The 15,041-nt window shown below is 39.0% G+C and overlaps 1 protein-coding gene across 1 annotated transcript; it reads right to left on the reverse strand.

Annotated features, from left to right (window-relative positions):
* Positions 1 to 12,863: 12,863 nt before the first annotated feature.
* On the reverse strand, positions 12,864 to 13,895 carry LOC139954051 (galanin receptor 2b-like). Its single transcript, XM_071953713.1, has one exon. It carries the CDS (start codon positions 13,893 to 13,895, stop codon positions 12,864 to 12,866), a length of 1,032 nt encoding a protein of 343 aa, XP_071809814.1.
* Positions 13,896 to 15,041: the final 1,146 nt, after the last annotated feature.

Genomic DNA, 15,041 nt, shown 5'->3' on the forward strand with positions numbered 1-15,041 from the left:
AACCTACCGTCCAAGGTAATTAACAATGGTTTGTTGTGCATTTCCCAGCATTTGTAGGCCTGCCCAGCTATTGTTTCAAACTGAGATGAGTCATCTCAGGATGACGCCATCTTACATTTTATGATGTCATCATCCAGCAGTAAATTATCTCATGATCTATACAATTAGGATGGCATTTCCAGAGCTCCGTACAAATCAGGTCTGGCGTCTCTGTCACTTTCCATATTGATATAAGACGTAAAGATTAATTTACCTGAAAGCATGCAAGAACACCACGCCCGGAGGGTGGTGTGCTTAGATATATTGACTTAAAGGCCCTGGACACTATTGGTAAATACTCAAAATAATTGTACTCATAAAAACTTACTTTTACGTCATTGCACTAAGTCAATGTTTGTTTTACGGCACTTGTTTTGTGTGGAAAATTTCAGCTGATTTTAAGCGAATGTTTTTAATGTACAAAAGATGTTTCTTTTTGACACCACGGCATCACTTTGGTGATAGTTGTTAGAAGCGTGGATATGAATAAGTTTGTTTCCTTTTCGATATTGGATATTGGGACATTCCCATGGGTTTGTACAGCGAATATTGATGTTGCCTTTTCGATGTTGGATATTGGGCATTCCCATAGGTTTGTACAGCGAATGTCTTCCCTGTACATCAATGTTGGACATTCCCATAGGTTTGTACAGTAAATGTCTACCTTGTACATCCAATATTGGATATTGGACATTCACATAGGTTTGCACGGTGAATGTCTACCTTGTACATCTAATATTGGATGTTGGACATTCCCATAGGTTTGTACAGTGAATGTCTACCTTGTACATCCAATATTGGATATTGGACATTCCCGTAAGTTTGTACAGCGAATGTCGATATTGCTATTTCGATATTATATTGGACATTCCTATAAGCTTGTACGGCGTATATCGATGTTGCCTTTTTGATATTGGATATTAACTCATCTTAACTTAGGATTAATCTTAGGACTTAGGACGAGTTAAGTTCCGTATATCCGAAGACGTAGGACACATTGAACTTGAACCCGCATCCTAAGTATGGGCAGGGTTACTCGTCCCAACTCGAGATGGGATTACTAGCGATTCGTGAAATCGGCTGCAGCGCCTTTAAGTTCACACGGGTGTGATTTCTCTTTATATCAGCGCGTCATCCAGTGAGGGGGAGGCTCAAACTTATCCATTATTAATCCTGTATATGCATTCAGGATGAATTGCTGTTGCGCTGTATACGTGGTGGAATTATGAATGAATGGGTTGCATAACTTATCCTATATCCCGAACGAATTATGCCCAAGTGGAAGTGTCGTAGCCGAGTGGTTAAAAGCTCAGACTTAAACTTTAGTGTTTCTGATCAGCAGAGTGTGAGTTCGAATCACCAGCCGTGACACTTGTGTCCCCATTGCTTCTTCCTTCGGGTGAGACGTATGGGACGTAAAGCCGTTGGTCCCGTGTGTTGTATAACACATGTAAAAGAACCCAATGCACTTATCGAAAAGAGAAGGGGTTCGCCCCGATGTTCCTGACTGTGGCTCCTGTGTGCCCCGTAGCACCTTGTAAACCCATAAGGTGCAGCATAATTGGGTCGCAGAATTCATCAATGCAATAACCTATCTTTCTGAAAGTTTATATTAATACTCAGCACCAAATTCGAAACTTGAGGTCTCGAAATCAAATTCTTGAAAACTACGTCACTTCAGATGGAGCTTGTTTCTCACAATGTTTTATATTATCAACAGTTCCCCATTACTTGTGATCAAGAAAGGTTTTATAATAATTGTTTTGAGTAATTACAGATAGTGTCCACTGCCTTTAAATTAAAAAGCAATTTGCCACACCAAGCCCACAACCACACAACTAAATCACAACGACTTGAAAAAACCCATTAAGATTTGTACATAGTTACTTTTAATAAATGGAAATTTGCATCGGGGATAAAGAATATCAATTTTGGTTTTAACCATATGCACCGATGTGTGTATACTCTCCCGAGCTCTGTGAAAACAAATCACAGACATTACTTGATTATTTTGAAAGATCGTTCAAAACCTCATCGGCAAAACTATATAACATCATTATGAAAATTGCAGTTGACCCTATACCTATACTGTTGTTTAAAAGGCATCAGACAAAATAATTATTAGCATAACACCTTACTTGGTAACGAGCAGTGGGGAGAGGTTGATAGTGTAAAACATTGTGAGAAACAGCTCCCTCTGGAGTGGAGTAGTTTTCGAGAAAGAAGCAATTTTCCAAGAATTTGAATTTCGAGACCTTTGATTTAGAATTTAAGGTCTCGAAATCAAGCATATGATAGCAAACACTTCGTGTGACCATGGTGCGACATGGGTGTTTTTTTTCTTTCATTAATATCTCGCAACTTTGCCGACTGATTGAGCTCAAATTTTCACAGGTTTGTTATTTTATGCATATGTTGAGATACACCAAGTGAAAAGACTGGTCTTTGAAAATTACCAATAGTGTCCAGTGTCTTTAAACTCGGTCTCCATCGGCAAAACTATATTAACATCATTATGCAGATTGCAGTGGGCCCTATACCCATACTGTTGTTTTAAGGGTTGTTCTGGCCTCTCCACATAAGGACAAACCAAAAGGTCAGGTGGTTCAGATAGCTATATTAGAGCGAGGTGATGGGTATAACCCCGTAGGTTATGTGAGAACGCTGAACACATAATGTCCTTTCACTACTAAAGTTAGTTTGGTATCGGCTATTGGACATTCACATTATGTTTGTACAGCGAATATCGGTGTTGCTTTTTAGATGATGGGATACTGGACATTCCCATGGGTTTGTACAGTGAATGTATACATTTTACATTGTTATTGGATATTGGACATTCCCATAGGTTTGTACAGTGAATGTCTTCCCTGTACATCAATGTTGGACATTCCAGTAGGTTTGTACAGTGAATGTCTACCTTGTACATTGATATTGGATGTTGGACATTCCCATAGGATTTGTACAGTGAATGTATACCTTGTACGTTGATATCGGATACTGGACATTTCCATAGGTTTGTACAGTGAATGTCTACCTTGTACATTGATATTGGCTATTGGACATTCCCGTAGGTTTGTACAGTGAATATCTACCTTGTACATTGATATTTGATGTTGGACATTCCCATAGGATTTGTACAGTGAATGTATACCTTGTACATTGATATTGGATATTGGACATTCCCATAGGTTTGTACAGTGAATGTAGTTCTTGTACATCGACATTGATTATGGGGAACACTGAACGAATGCCCATTCGCTAATAATACGTGAAAGTGTTTACGTTTTATTTCAATGGTATAGTTGATATTGAATATTGGACATTAACATTAGTTTGTACAGTAAATATCGGTATTGCTTTTGGCGATAATGGATTTTGGACATTCCCATGGGTTTACAGTGAATGTCTACATTGTACATCAATATTGGATATTTGGACATTTCCGTTGGTTTCTTCAGTGAATGTCTCGTTGTACACCAATATTGGATTAAGTTTGTTTGTGCACACAAAAGGATAAAGTACACTTGTTAAAATGGGTCCACATAGACTAACCAGCCATCCCACACTATTTGTCAACCTCTGAGTTAACCCACCCAGATATCCCTACAGTGAAGAGTGATGTTTACGAGTAGTTCAAAATTAAAATCAGGGGAATCGATCCACACATTTTGTAGTTATTAAAACAAAGTATGAGGCTTGTCCATCCGCCCTAACCCCTCGGCTGTCCAGTTTGGCTCTTATGGTCACTGTGTGTTTGCTGAAAATTAATTGATACACTTTTACAGGTGAAAGTATCGGGGCTATTTTTGAAATGATATTCGTGTCACATTTCCCTGTCTCAAATAGATTGTTTCTTACAATTTCTCGCAACTGAAAACCGCAAACTAGATCGATTGAAACTTGACCACCGTGTAAATACACTTAGAGAACAGGTATTTCATTTGGCATATCAGTTTGCTTGATGTTGACAGAGTGCTGGAAAGAGCTCTTAAACGAGGTTCGCACCTTGCATCCCCATCGATTATCTTGGTCAAGAATTGTTTTCGTTTCTACATCTACATCTCTCACATCTATGATAAATTAGCCTTTTAAAGGTATGGTGGACACCAGGGGCCAATTTCATAGAGCTGCTTAAGCAAAAAAATTGCTTAAGCACGAAAATAGCTCGCTTATTTTACACAGGTTACTGGCAAAAATTTCATGCCATATACATTGCTTGTGACTGGTATTTAGCTGTTGTTTGCTTAGCATAACAATTCAGTTGAGTCTTGGCTGGTAATCTGATTTTACTAAGCAAGGAGTTATTTGCTTAAGCAAAATTTTGTGCTTAAGCAGCTCTATGAAATTGGGCCCATATGGGTGCACTCTTTGGTTTGAGTGTTTACACACGTTACCCAAACCTAGTGCCATAGTATGTTATTGTGTCCACGATATCTCAAAATGGCTTATGCAACCTGTCAAAGCCTCTACGCCTCTATATATCTACACCTTTGATAAATTATCTTTTTGGGGCCTGGTGGACATTTTAGAGTTTACTGTTCGGTTTGTGTGTATACAGACAGAATTTACCCAAGCCTAACAGTGTCATAGTATTGCGTCCACCATTATCTCAAAATGGCTTACACTTGTCGAAAGCTTTTCAGCATCTGGATGAGGTGGGAAGACGATGAAGAAATTCTAGCTTAGAGGAAAAACCCTAGAGAATTATTCCAGCGAGAACCCATACAGTCAGATAGATGAACTGAAAAATTCAATCCACAAAATGTGTCCCATACGAAATCTGCTGAGCACGTTCAAATAAACAGCTACTTGAACAAAAATGTGCAAAATGGGAATTCCATTAAAACTTGTTTTTAATGTATTTCTTTATCATTGTATTATTAACTTTGTTATTAAACACTTCTAAACTTTGCGTTTTATCGATCAAAAAATAAGACCAATACCTCAAGGTTTAAAAAAATTAGCTACATACTATTTGCCGTTGGCGGCGTGTTTCTCAATGGCTGTCCTTTGACGTCACGTGAGCCTTGCCGTGTATAAACCTTCATGCAACAAAGCGGCTACAAAAAACCGAGCGCCAGTAAGCAAAGCCATGCAAATTGACTCAGTGTGTATACCCTTCATGTAACATGTACTTCGAGTCCAAGTTGTAATTTCAAGTAATCTTTCATTTCGAATATTTCCCTGTAGTGTTTTAATCTAAGATTTGTAATCACGTCTTTATTTTCTAAAATAGTGGAGTCTGTATGTCCGGCTTAATGCTAAGGAGATAAGTATCTTTTCTACTTCGAAATCGACCACGGTCAAAGCTTTAGATCTGTACGGATTAGATTCTAGTTCAATTTAGATCTCGGAGTAAAGAGGTTTTTGTCTCCCCACCTCCTTTTTTTTTGGGGGGGGGGACACGTGTTAATCTGACAGAGTGGGCCAAACATCTCATCGGTTTTAAGATCTACTGTACAGTATTAATCATTTTCTAAAAATAACAGCAGGCTAACGTCTTCAGATCTAGGCTGCACTTTAGCTTGACCCACTGCGAGTAAATCAATGACGTGGGTGCCCTATACCCTACGGGCGGCCAGGAGCGCTGGGCTTGGTTGATGGAGCGGAAGGTACACGCTAGCCGTGGGCCGTTAAAACGCCCTCTCAGTCACCCTGGATTCTCACTCACCCCGGCTTGCATTTAGTGATTTTTTTATTACCTTAGTGCGGCCTCGACGTCGATGTTCCACCTTGGTCTCATGATCAAACATTTGTTTTATTTAGGAATTCAAGTTACAAACATTTAAGTGTCGAATCAAAGATGTTCTGATTTGGGGGAAATAACACCGAACATTTTAGATTTAAATTTGACATTTTATATGTGAAAAGTTTACACTAGCATTTAAAGGGAAGGTACACTATTGGTAATTGTCAAAGACCAGTGTTCTCACTTGGTGTATCTCAGCACATGCATAAAATAACAAACCTGTGAAAATTTGAGCTTAATATGGTCATCGGAGTTGGGAGAAAATTAAGAAAGAAAAAAACATCCTTGTTGGACGAGTTTGTGTGCTTTCAGATAGGAATAAAAGACTTCTAGCTAGAAGTCTTTTATTATTTTAGTGAGAAATTACCTCTATTTCAAAATGTATGCTACTTCAGAAGGAGCCGTTGCCCACAATGTTTTAAACTATCAACAGCTCTCCAATGCTCTTTACCAAGTCAGTTTTTAAGTTAATATTTGTTTCGAGTAATTACCAAATGTGTACCTTCCCTTTAAAAGCACTGGACCTCTGTGGTAATTGTCAAAGACCAATATTCGCACTGGGTATCCCAACATGTGCATAAAATAACAAACATATAAAAGGGTGGATTCAATTGGTCATCGAAGTTGGTTGAGAATATTAAATGAACACCAATGGAATATCCATGTTACGCATTCACATTTTCGACACAATAATCAAAATACAAATCTAATCCCCTAAATACTTAACCGCTTATGGTATCACACTAATCCTCTTTTTGGAGTGCCAACAAGTAAAATAGAATCAGCTTTAATAGATCATAGCTTCAAAATCCCACCCCTTCGGGCTGAAGTAGTTCAAGAGGAAATAAAATGCGCACAGAATCTGCCAGAAGCTTTGGTCAATCCCTCGTCAAGGTAGATGGATTTTAGTGATCGCTATCTCTGCGTCGCTCCATTCTGTTTAGACCTGCTCCAATTGACATGACCTTTGAACCTTTGACGTCATCCTTTTACGTCATTGCACTTAGTCAAAGTTTGTTTTACGGCACTCGTTTTATTTCGGAATTTTATAGTTGTTTTGAGATGCAGCTGCATTTATTTGAGGGTTGTGACTGCCTTTGATACAGTGTTCAAATTGATGACGTAGTGTGGCTATGGCTAATTAGTGTGTTACTACTTCCTATTCTACAACGCTGCTGCATCAGCCAGCAAGCGCATGGCTTAAGACAGAGTCGTTGGCATGCGGTTGGTTGATGCAACAGCATTGTCAAACAATTGTTTTGTGTTTTTGTGTAAAAACAACATTTAACCATTTTGCTATTTTGTCAAAATGGTAGGCATGATACAAAATGACGCAAATCTTGTAATTGTGTGATGTAAATGCCTCTAATCAGTGTTAGTGATTGTAGTTAATTGGTCAACGGTAGGTAAAGAACACAAAGGCAAATTGTGTATCTACCCTGTTGTCGTTGTGTGTGTTTTAAAGACACTGGAAACTATTGGTAATTGTCAAAGACCAGTCTTCTCACTTGGTGTATCTCAACATATACATATAATAACAAACCTGTGAAAATTTGAGCTCAATCGGTCGTCGAAGTTGCGCGATAAAAGTGAAAGAAAAAATATCCTTGTCACACGATGCCTGATTTCAAGACCTCAAGTTCTAAACTTGAGGTTTCTAAATCAAATTCGTGGAAATTACTTCTTTCTCGAAAACTACATCATTTCAGAGGGAGCCGTTTCTCACAATGTTTTATACTATCAACCTCTCCCCATTATTCGTTACCAAGTAAGGTTTCATGCTAATAATTATTTTGAGTAACTACTAATAGTGTCCACTGCCTTTAAAAAGTGAAAGTTAATTACAGTCTGTTCGGCTCCAGGCTATGTAGAAATAAGAGTGCTCAACAAACAATTTCTTGCAATTAAGTTTTACCCTAACACCGATGCAAATTAATGATAAAGCACTGTCAACATAACACTGTTTGAGTATTGCATGGGACGTTAGCTTCGAGTACCGCGCAGCCAACCTCTATCGAATGGTTAAAGGCACAGCCGTCGATTTCACAAAACTCTTCCTTAATTAAGACTAGTCTTATAGGACTTATGACGAGTTCCAACCCTGCACTGTAGCATGCAGATCTTAAGATTAATCTTAAGTTAGGACGAGTTGTCCTAACTCGAGATAAGACGAGTCCCAACTCTTTGTGAAATCGACGGCTGGACACTATTGGTAATTTCTCAAAATGATTATAAGCATACAAACTTACTTGGTAACGAGCAATGTGGAGCTGTTGATAAGTTTAAATCATTGTGAGAAACAGCTTCCTCTAAAAGTAACGTATAGTTTTTCAGAAAGAGGTTATTTATCACTAAAATAATCAAAGACTTCATGATGAGGCCTTTGGAATTGTCAAAGACCAGTATTCTCACGTGGTGTATACCCCAACATCGTATCCATACCCATAGAATAAAAACCTGTGTACACTTTGGACACAAATGGTCATCGAAGTTACAAGCAAATAATGAAAGAAAAAACAGACTTGTTGCACAAATTTGTGTGCTTCCAGACGCCATGTTTTGGGCTACATTTAGGTCCGGGCTACATTTAGGGCTCGGGCTACATTACGGTGCCGCACAGACGCCAAAAAGGGGCTTCAGGCCTGAAGTCTTTTCATATTTGGACGAGAAACTACCTCTTTCCCAAAAACTAGGCCCCTTCAAAATCTAATTCTGAGGTCTCGAAATCAAATTCAAATATTTTCGTGGAAAATTACTTCTTTCTCGAAAACTATTACTTCAGAGGGAGCCGTTTTTCACAATATTTTATACTGTCAACAGCTCTCCACTGCTTGTTACCAATTAGTACCTTTTTTTGCTAACATTTTGAGTAATTACCAACAGAGTCAAGTGCCTTTAAAGGAACACGTTGCCTTGGATAGGTCGAGTTGGTCTTTGAAAAGAGTTTTGTGACCGTTTGTTATAAAATGCATATGGTTAGAAAGATGATGTAAAAGTAGAATACAATGATCTACACAAATATGCCTTCAAATTGCGTGGTTTTCTTTTTACCTCGTCCAATAACACGGTCGGCCATTTATGGGAGTCAAAATTTTGACTCCCATAAATGGCCGACCGTGATAGTTCACGACGTAAAAAGAAAACCGTGCAATTTTGAGTGATACTTGTGTGGATCATTATATTCTACTTTTAAAACATCTTTCTAATCATATACATTTCATAACAAACGGTTTCAAACGCTTTTTATAGACCAACTCGTCCGATCCAAGGCAACGTGTTCCTTTAAGTGACAAACACAATTGTGGAATTTAAATCCAGCAAATCTAAAATCACCGAAGATTCTGTCAATCCAGGTTCGCCGTTCTCCCGAAAGACGGTCGGGAGGCTATGCGACCTTTTTTTTCTTGGCATTTCACCAAAGTACAGCTTTTCCCCGAGCAGAAAAGGTCACAAACAATTTAATTCCTCTTGTTAAGGATGATTGTCACTTATTTGTGGCTAAAAGTACTCCCAAGACATGTTTTCTATTCCCATTCGAAATTTAAAGTCACCTGGAAATAGAGGGGTTTTTTTTCAAACATAAGAGTATATGCTTAAGAACAATAAAACATTTTTTTTAGTAATTGTTTGTCACGATTTATATGTTTAAAAAATATATAAAGTTGTTTGGGGGCTGACTCCGCCTACCCCTTTTGTGACGTCAATCGAGACAGACTTTGCCTGCAATGCGTATAGTTAACACACGTGCAAAGTACATGTACGTCCAAGTCGTGAGTTGCCGGGAAAAAAAACAACTCACGACTTGATCCGTACATGTACTTTGCAATTGTTGTTTACTCTACGCATTACAGGCAAAGTCTGCCTCGATTGACGTCACGAACAGCGCCCTCTCGGGTCGGGGTCTACTCTTAAATTTGTAAATAACATAAGAACTGATTTTTTTAAACCTTAGTTAACTGTTTATTCACATTCCACTCATCAAAACACATATATTAGTGACAAAAGCTTTATTTTGAAAAAATACCACTTCCAGGTGACTTTAATTCTTCTGTATTGACTTATATAGCAGACAAACTCTCAAACTGTTGTAATTGGTTTTCTTGAAAACTATTTTTTTCTTCCGTTATTCTCTCGCAACTTCGAGGACAAATTGAGCCCAAATTCCAAGGGTTTGTTATTTTGTGCATAATATGTATATTATACACCATGTGCGAATACTGGTCTTTAGTGTTTCAAAGGTGTCCAGTGCCTTTAATGCTACATGTAACCCCGCGAAATCAGGTTTTTAGATCAGTGTCTCAATTATGACTTCCTTTTAAAGGGCCGAAAAATGGTCCATAACGTTCAGACTTAAAAATAAACAAGGATTTTGTTTTTATATCTTTATGTGAAACACCCTTGGGATTTCGTTTTCATCCCGTAAACAACTAGACTTGTGGACAAGTCGTTAAATGCCTGTTGCGGTGATAGCGTTCCGACTCTCCCCGCGATTCCCGCGTTATTCTACTATACTGCTGTCGCGACTACGGTCCCATTGAACTAAAAGTCGGCACCCAGCAGTTCGCGATCTCGCCATAGCACCGCCACAACTCGATTATCTCACCGCGTGGGACCATTAACGACTTGTCCACAAGTCTAAGTAACAGCATGTAAGGTAAGAATTTTGTCCACTTTTATTTCCCCCGATGGGTTGATATGAAACTCTCCGGAAATCATGTTTCCAAAGATCGTGTGCAAATAACATCCAATTTATCGTGTCTCATGTGTTTTCTAAGAAAGGGGAGATTTGCGATATAGTGCAGTTGCCAATAGTTATTGTCACCTTAATAGCTTGAAAGGTTTTACCATGGCGACGCAACACGCTCATAACACGCGTCTCTGTGAATTTGAAAAAGAACACATTAAAGGCATGGGCATGTTTGGATTGTCAAAGACCGGGGGCAATTTTTACAAAGGGATAGGACTAGTTACAACTTAAGGACTAGTCCTAGGAGATATTAAACACGTATCGCTAGTCCTAAAGACTCGTCCTAATTCGAGATAAGATAACTTTTTGTGAAATCCACCCAAATATTCTCGCACTTGATTGGTGTATCCCAACCTATGCAACGCATAATAAACCTGTGGAAATTGGGGCTCAAATGGTCATCGAAGTTGCAAGAGAATAATGACAGAAAAAACACCCTTGTTGCACAGATTGTGTGCCGAAATCAAGCATCTGAAATAGTGACAAGGGTGTTTTTTCTTCCATTATTCTCTCGCAACTTCGATGACCAATAATTGAGTTCAAATTTTCACAGGTTTGTTATTGTTTGCATATGTTGAGATACAGCAAGTGAGAAGACTGGTCTTTGACAATTGCAAATAGTGTCCAGTGTCTTTAAGATATTCTGAAATACTCAATAACTTTTGAAGGGGCGAGGTTGCATTCAATACGCCAACCTGTGCTAAGTGATTCTTACCTCTACGCTGGTGCTAAAGGGCCTATGGTATTTCCAATTTAATTAAACCGTACATTGGTAATACGAGTAGGCTCAGCATATAATTAACTGGAATCATTTATTTCTCTGTTCCTCAGTTTCAGGGCTGCCCTCAGAAAAAAATGTCACAGTGTGAATCCAGGCCTGTACTTTTGATCAAAGGGTATTTCAGAGACTATTGGCCATGGTGTGTTAAAGGCAACTGACACCTTGGGAAATAATTGTCAAGGACCAGTATTCTCACTTGGTAATTCCAACATATGCTCAAAATAACAAGTCTGTGAAAATGTGTACTCATTGATCACTGGAGTTGCATGAGAATAACGCCAGAAATAACACCCTTGTCTTTTAATATTTGAGTGAGAAATAATATCCTTCTCGAATACTATACGTATACTTCAGAGGGAGCCGTTTCTCACAATATTTTTTACTATCAACAGCTCTCAATTGCTCGTTACCAAGTAAGTTTCTATGCTAACAATTATTTTGAGTAATTACATGTACCCGGTGCCTTTAACATCGCTATTTAATATAGATGGTCAGTTCTGGGTTTGTTAACACCGCCCATCACTTAGAAACAGAGTAAACGAATTGCCTCTGGGGTGGAACATAGTTGTGTTATCGTAACCGGACGAACTGTGGCCAATCGCTCTAAGTAAACCAGCCTTTTACATCAACGTGTACTGCCTTAAAGTGGTTCCGTAAACACAGAAAGAGGAATATAACAACCTCTTCAAACACTACACTGCGAGTAAAGTATCGCGTAGTGTCTTAAGACGATCATATGCAAGGACAGTGTGAGATACAAGACTGATCTCCGATGAGCTGAATGGCTCTGCACACGTTTGGTAATAAAGACCAGTATTCTCACTTGGTGTATCTCAACAATGCATAAAATAACAAACCTGTGAACAATTGGGCCCAAAATGACCATTGAATTTGCAAGAGAATAATGGAATAAAAAGCGCTCTTGTTGCACAATGTGTGTGCTTTAAAGCCATTTAACAGCATTGTCCAAGGCCCACACTTCGTGTATCACAACTTTTATATAAAATAACAAACCTGTAAAATTTAGGCTCAATCGGTCATCGGGGTCGGGAGAAAATAACAGGAAAACCCACCTTAAAAAAACAAATCCGTAATTCTCGATATCGAGAATTGATATTGTTTTAATGTTTTCTCAAAAAGAAAAGCATTTCATTGAATAATATTTCAAGAGAAGTCTTTCACCATTACCTTCTGTAAACCCTGTAAGTTATTTGTAAATCTGTGAACTTTTAATTGTACTGAAATTGTCCAAAAGTGTCCAATGGCTATGGCTTTAAAAGGCTTCGGGTGAACCCTTTTTCCTTCACAGTTTTTCTTTTCAGAGAACTAAGGGGGGGGGGGCAAAACTTCACAAACCATTCATTTGGGTACAATCATTTTTGTATTACGATTTTTCCATTACACATAAAAGAGTTAAGACTAGTCTTGTCTCGAGTTAGGACGAGTCCCTCGTCCTAACTTGGGATAACTAAGTTAGGACTAGTCCTAACTCTTTGTAAAATCAACCCCAGGGCCTTTAAAGGGTCGATTTATAGTTAAAAGCTCTATGGGATGTTCTGTGATATATGAACTGTATTAACTACGACTCCTACCCGGTTCCCTCTACACCTCGTACAAAAAACCCTCCTCAAATGTCTCTGAAACTGTTCGTACTTGATGGTATAAATAATTGGATTCACACACATGTTTAGCAATACCATCACAGTAACCACCATGTGTGTGTTACTCCCGAAGTCATAAGGATACCCCAGATTGTACAAGAAGTAGGTGATTTCGGTCGGTGTCCAGCAGAGAATGTAGAAGAAAAACACCAGGCAGAGAGTGAAAGTGACGTTTCGTTTCGCGCGCTGGAAAGTCATACTGACGATCTGTCCGTCTGCACCGCGCCTGCGCAACATTAGAATAATGCTGACGTAAGAGAACGTCATGGCGCTCAACGGAATGAAGTACTCCAATAGGAAGAGAAAGATCCCCATGATCTTCTGGAGGGTTGGGCTGGACCACTTCAACCCGCAGACTCCATTTTTAAAATCTCTAATAATCAACCAGTAGAGTTGATACACGAAACCCCATAGCCACGAGAACAGCATGCCGATTTTGGCTTTCTGAGCCGTGAAATGGTACCTGTGTCTCACAGGGAAACAGGTAGCGTAGTATCTCTCAAGAGACATCAAAACGAGGTTCATAGTTGAGGCTATAAAGAGGGACCACATGATGTATTCTGATACCCATAATCGGCAGATGATGTCCCCTAGAATGGACTCCGGGAGTTTTTCAATAGTCGGTGAGAGCCTCAGGACGAGGAAAATGAATGCATTAAACAAATCAATGACAGTCTGGTTCAGGATCAGTAGATTGGTAACCGAGCGAAACGACCTCCGCTGCATGAGGAATATCAAGCAGACCAACCCGTTCCCGAAGACTCCCAGGGTACCAATGATGGCGTAAACAGCCTTAAGAGCTATGGTCTGGTACCTCGACCCTATCAGGGCGTGTGTGTTTTTGAGTATGACGTCATCTGTGACGTTCTCTTCGAGAGATGTTGTCAACACGGATCCATTTAAGTATTCGCCCATTATGACGTCTCCATGTAGATCTCATCTGGTTCTTGAAAACTTTAAAAAGTTAGCTCATTACTGGAAACAGTTAGGCTTTGATAACTCAACCCGATCGCAGGGTGTGGGTGGTTTTTTTTTTAGTATGACATCATCGGTGACGTTATCCTCGTGATGTTGATATGACGTCATCGGCTAAGGGTCCATTTCCGTTGAAGTATACATCAATTATGGAGTCTTCGTGCAGATCCCTGGTGCAGATCAAGCCAGTACGACGTATCTGGTTTTGAGTGATGGTAAAACAAACAAAATATTTTTAAAGGTTTGTGTCAACGGCATGCTCATTTAAGTGCAAAATTAGCAAGCAAAAGAAAAATAAAAAAGTCACCAGTGTAAGTTTCAAGTGTCTACTTATTGAGAAAAGGATGAAAACAACTTTCCCTGATACGGTTTATATTGTCATCAAAAACAGCGAATCCGTTCGCAGTTATTACAGGTGTAGGCCCCTACCAAAATGTTCATGGACACATTTAGGACTGGGCTACATTTCGATAGAGGTTTTGGATTTTGGAAAAAATTATGGACTACTGGATTCCTACATATAAGTATAAGTATTGCAACTGTTTCGTTTTCGTTAGTACTTGTAAAAAATGGCGGCCATTTTGAAATCCAAGATGGCCGCCTTACGATGCGCAGTTTCTTGTGGCTCCTGAACTAAACAGTAAGCATGTTTCTGTTGTGTTGCTTTAACCATGTGCCAAAATCTATTAAGCAAATTTGTTCAGATAACTTTTAACATGAAAATGTGCTCACCAATACTAGGAAATTGGGCCCTGGTCACATAATCGAAAAGAGGAGTACAGTAATGTGTTGTTGTTCGTTGTGTTATTTCATTCACGTAATAATTTATATTGCTGCAATGTAGAATCCGATCCTCAGCGCCTCCTTAAACATCATCTTCTCATACGCCTTCTCCGCTTCCATAATCCCGTAATTTATCTCGCTGGTGAACACCCGGTCATGAAAGCTGTCTTTTGGTCCCTTACGGAGACCAATGTAGAAATAAACAACAGTGATTCGTGGGGTTTTTTTACAGGACGAGTGACTTTGCCATTTAATTGTGTCACATTGGTGTATAAGGTTACAAACCAACATTAATAGACTTCG

The sequence above is a fragment of the Asterias amurensis genome, chromosome 22 (assembly GCF_032118995.1).
Source record: "Asterias amurensis chromosome 22, ASM3211899v1".
Classification (NCBI taxonomy): Eukaryota; Metazoa; Echinodermata; class Asteroidea; order Forcipulatida; family Asteriidae; genus Asterias; species Asterias amurensis.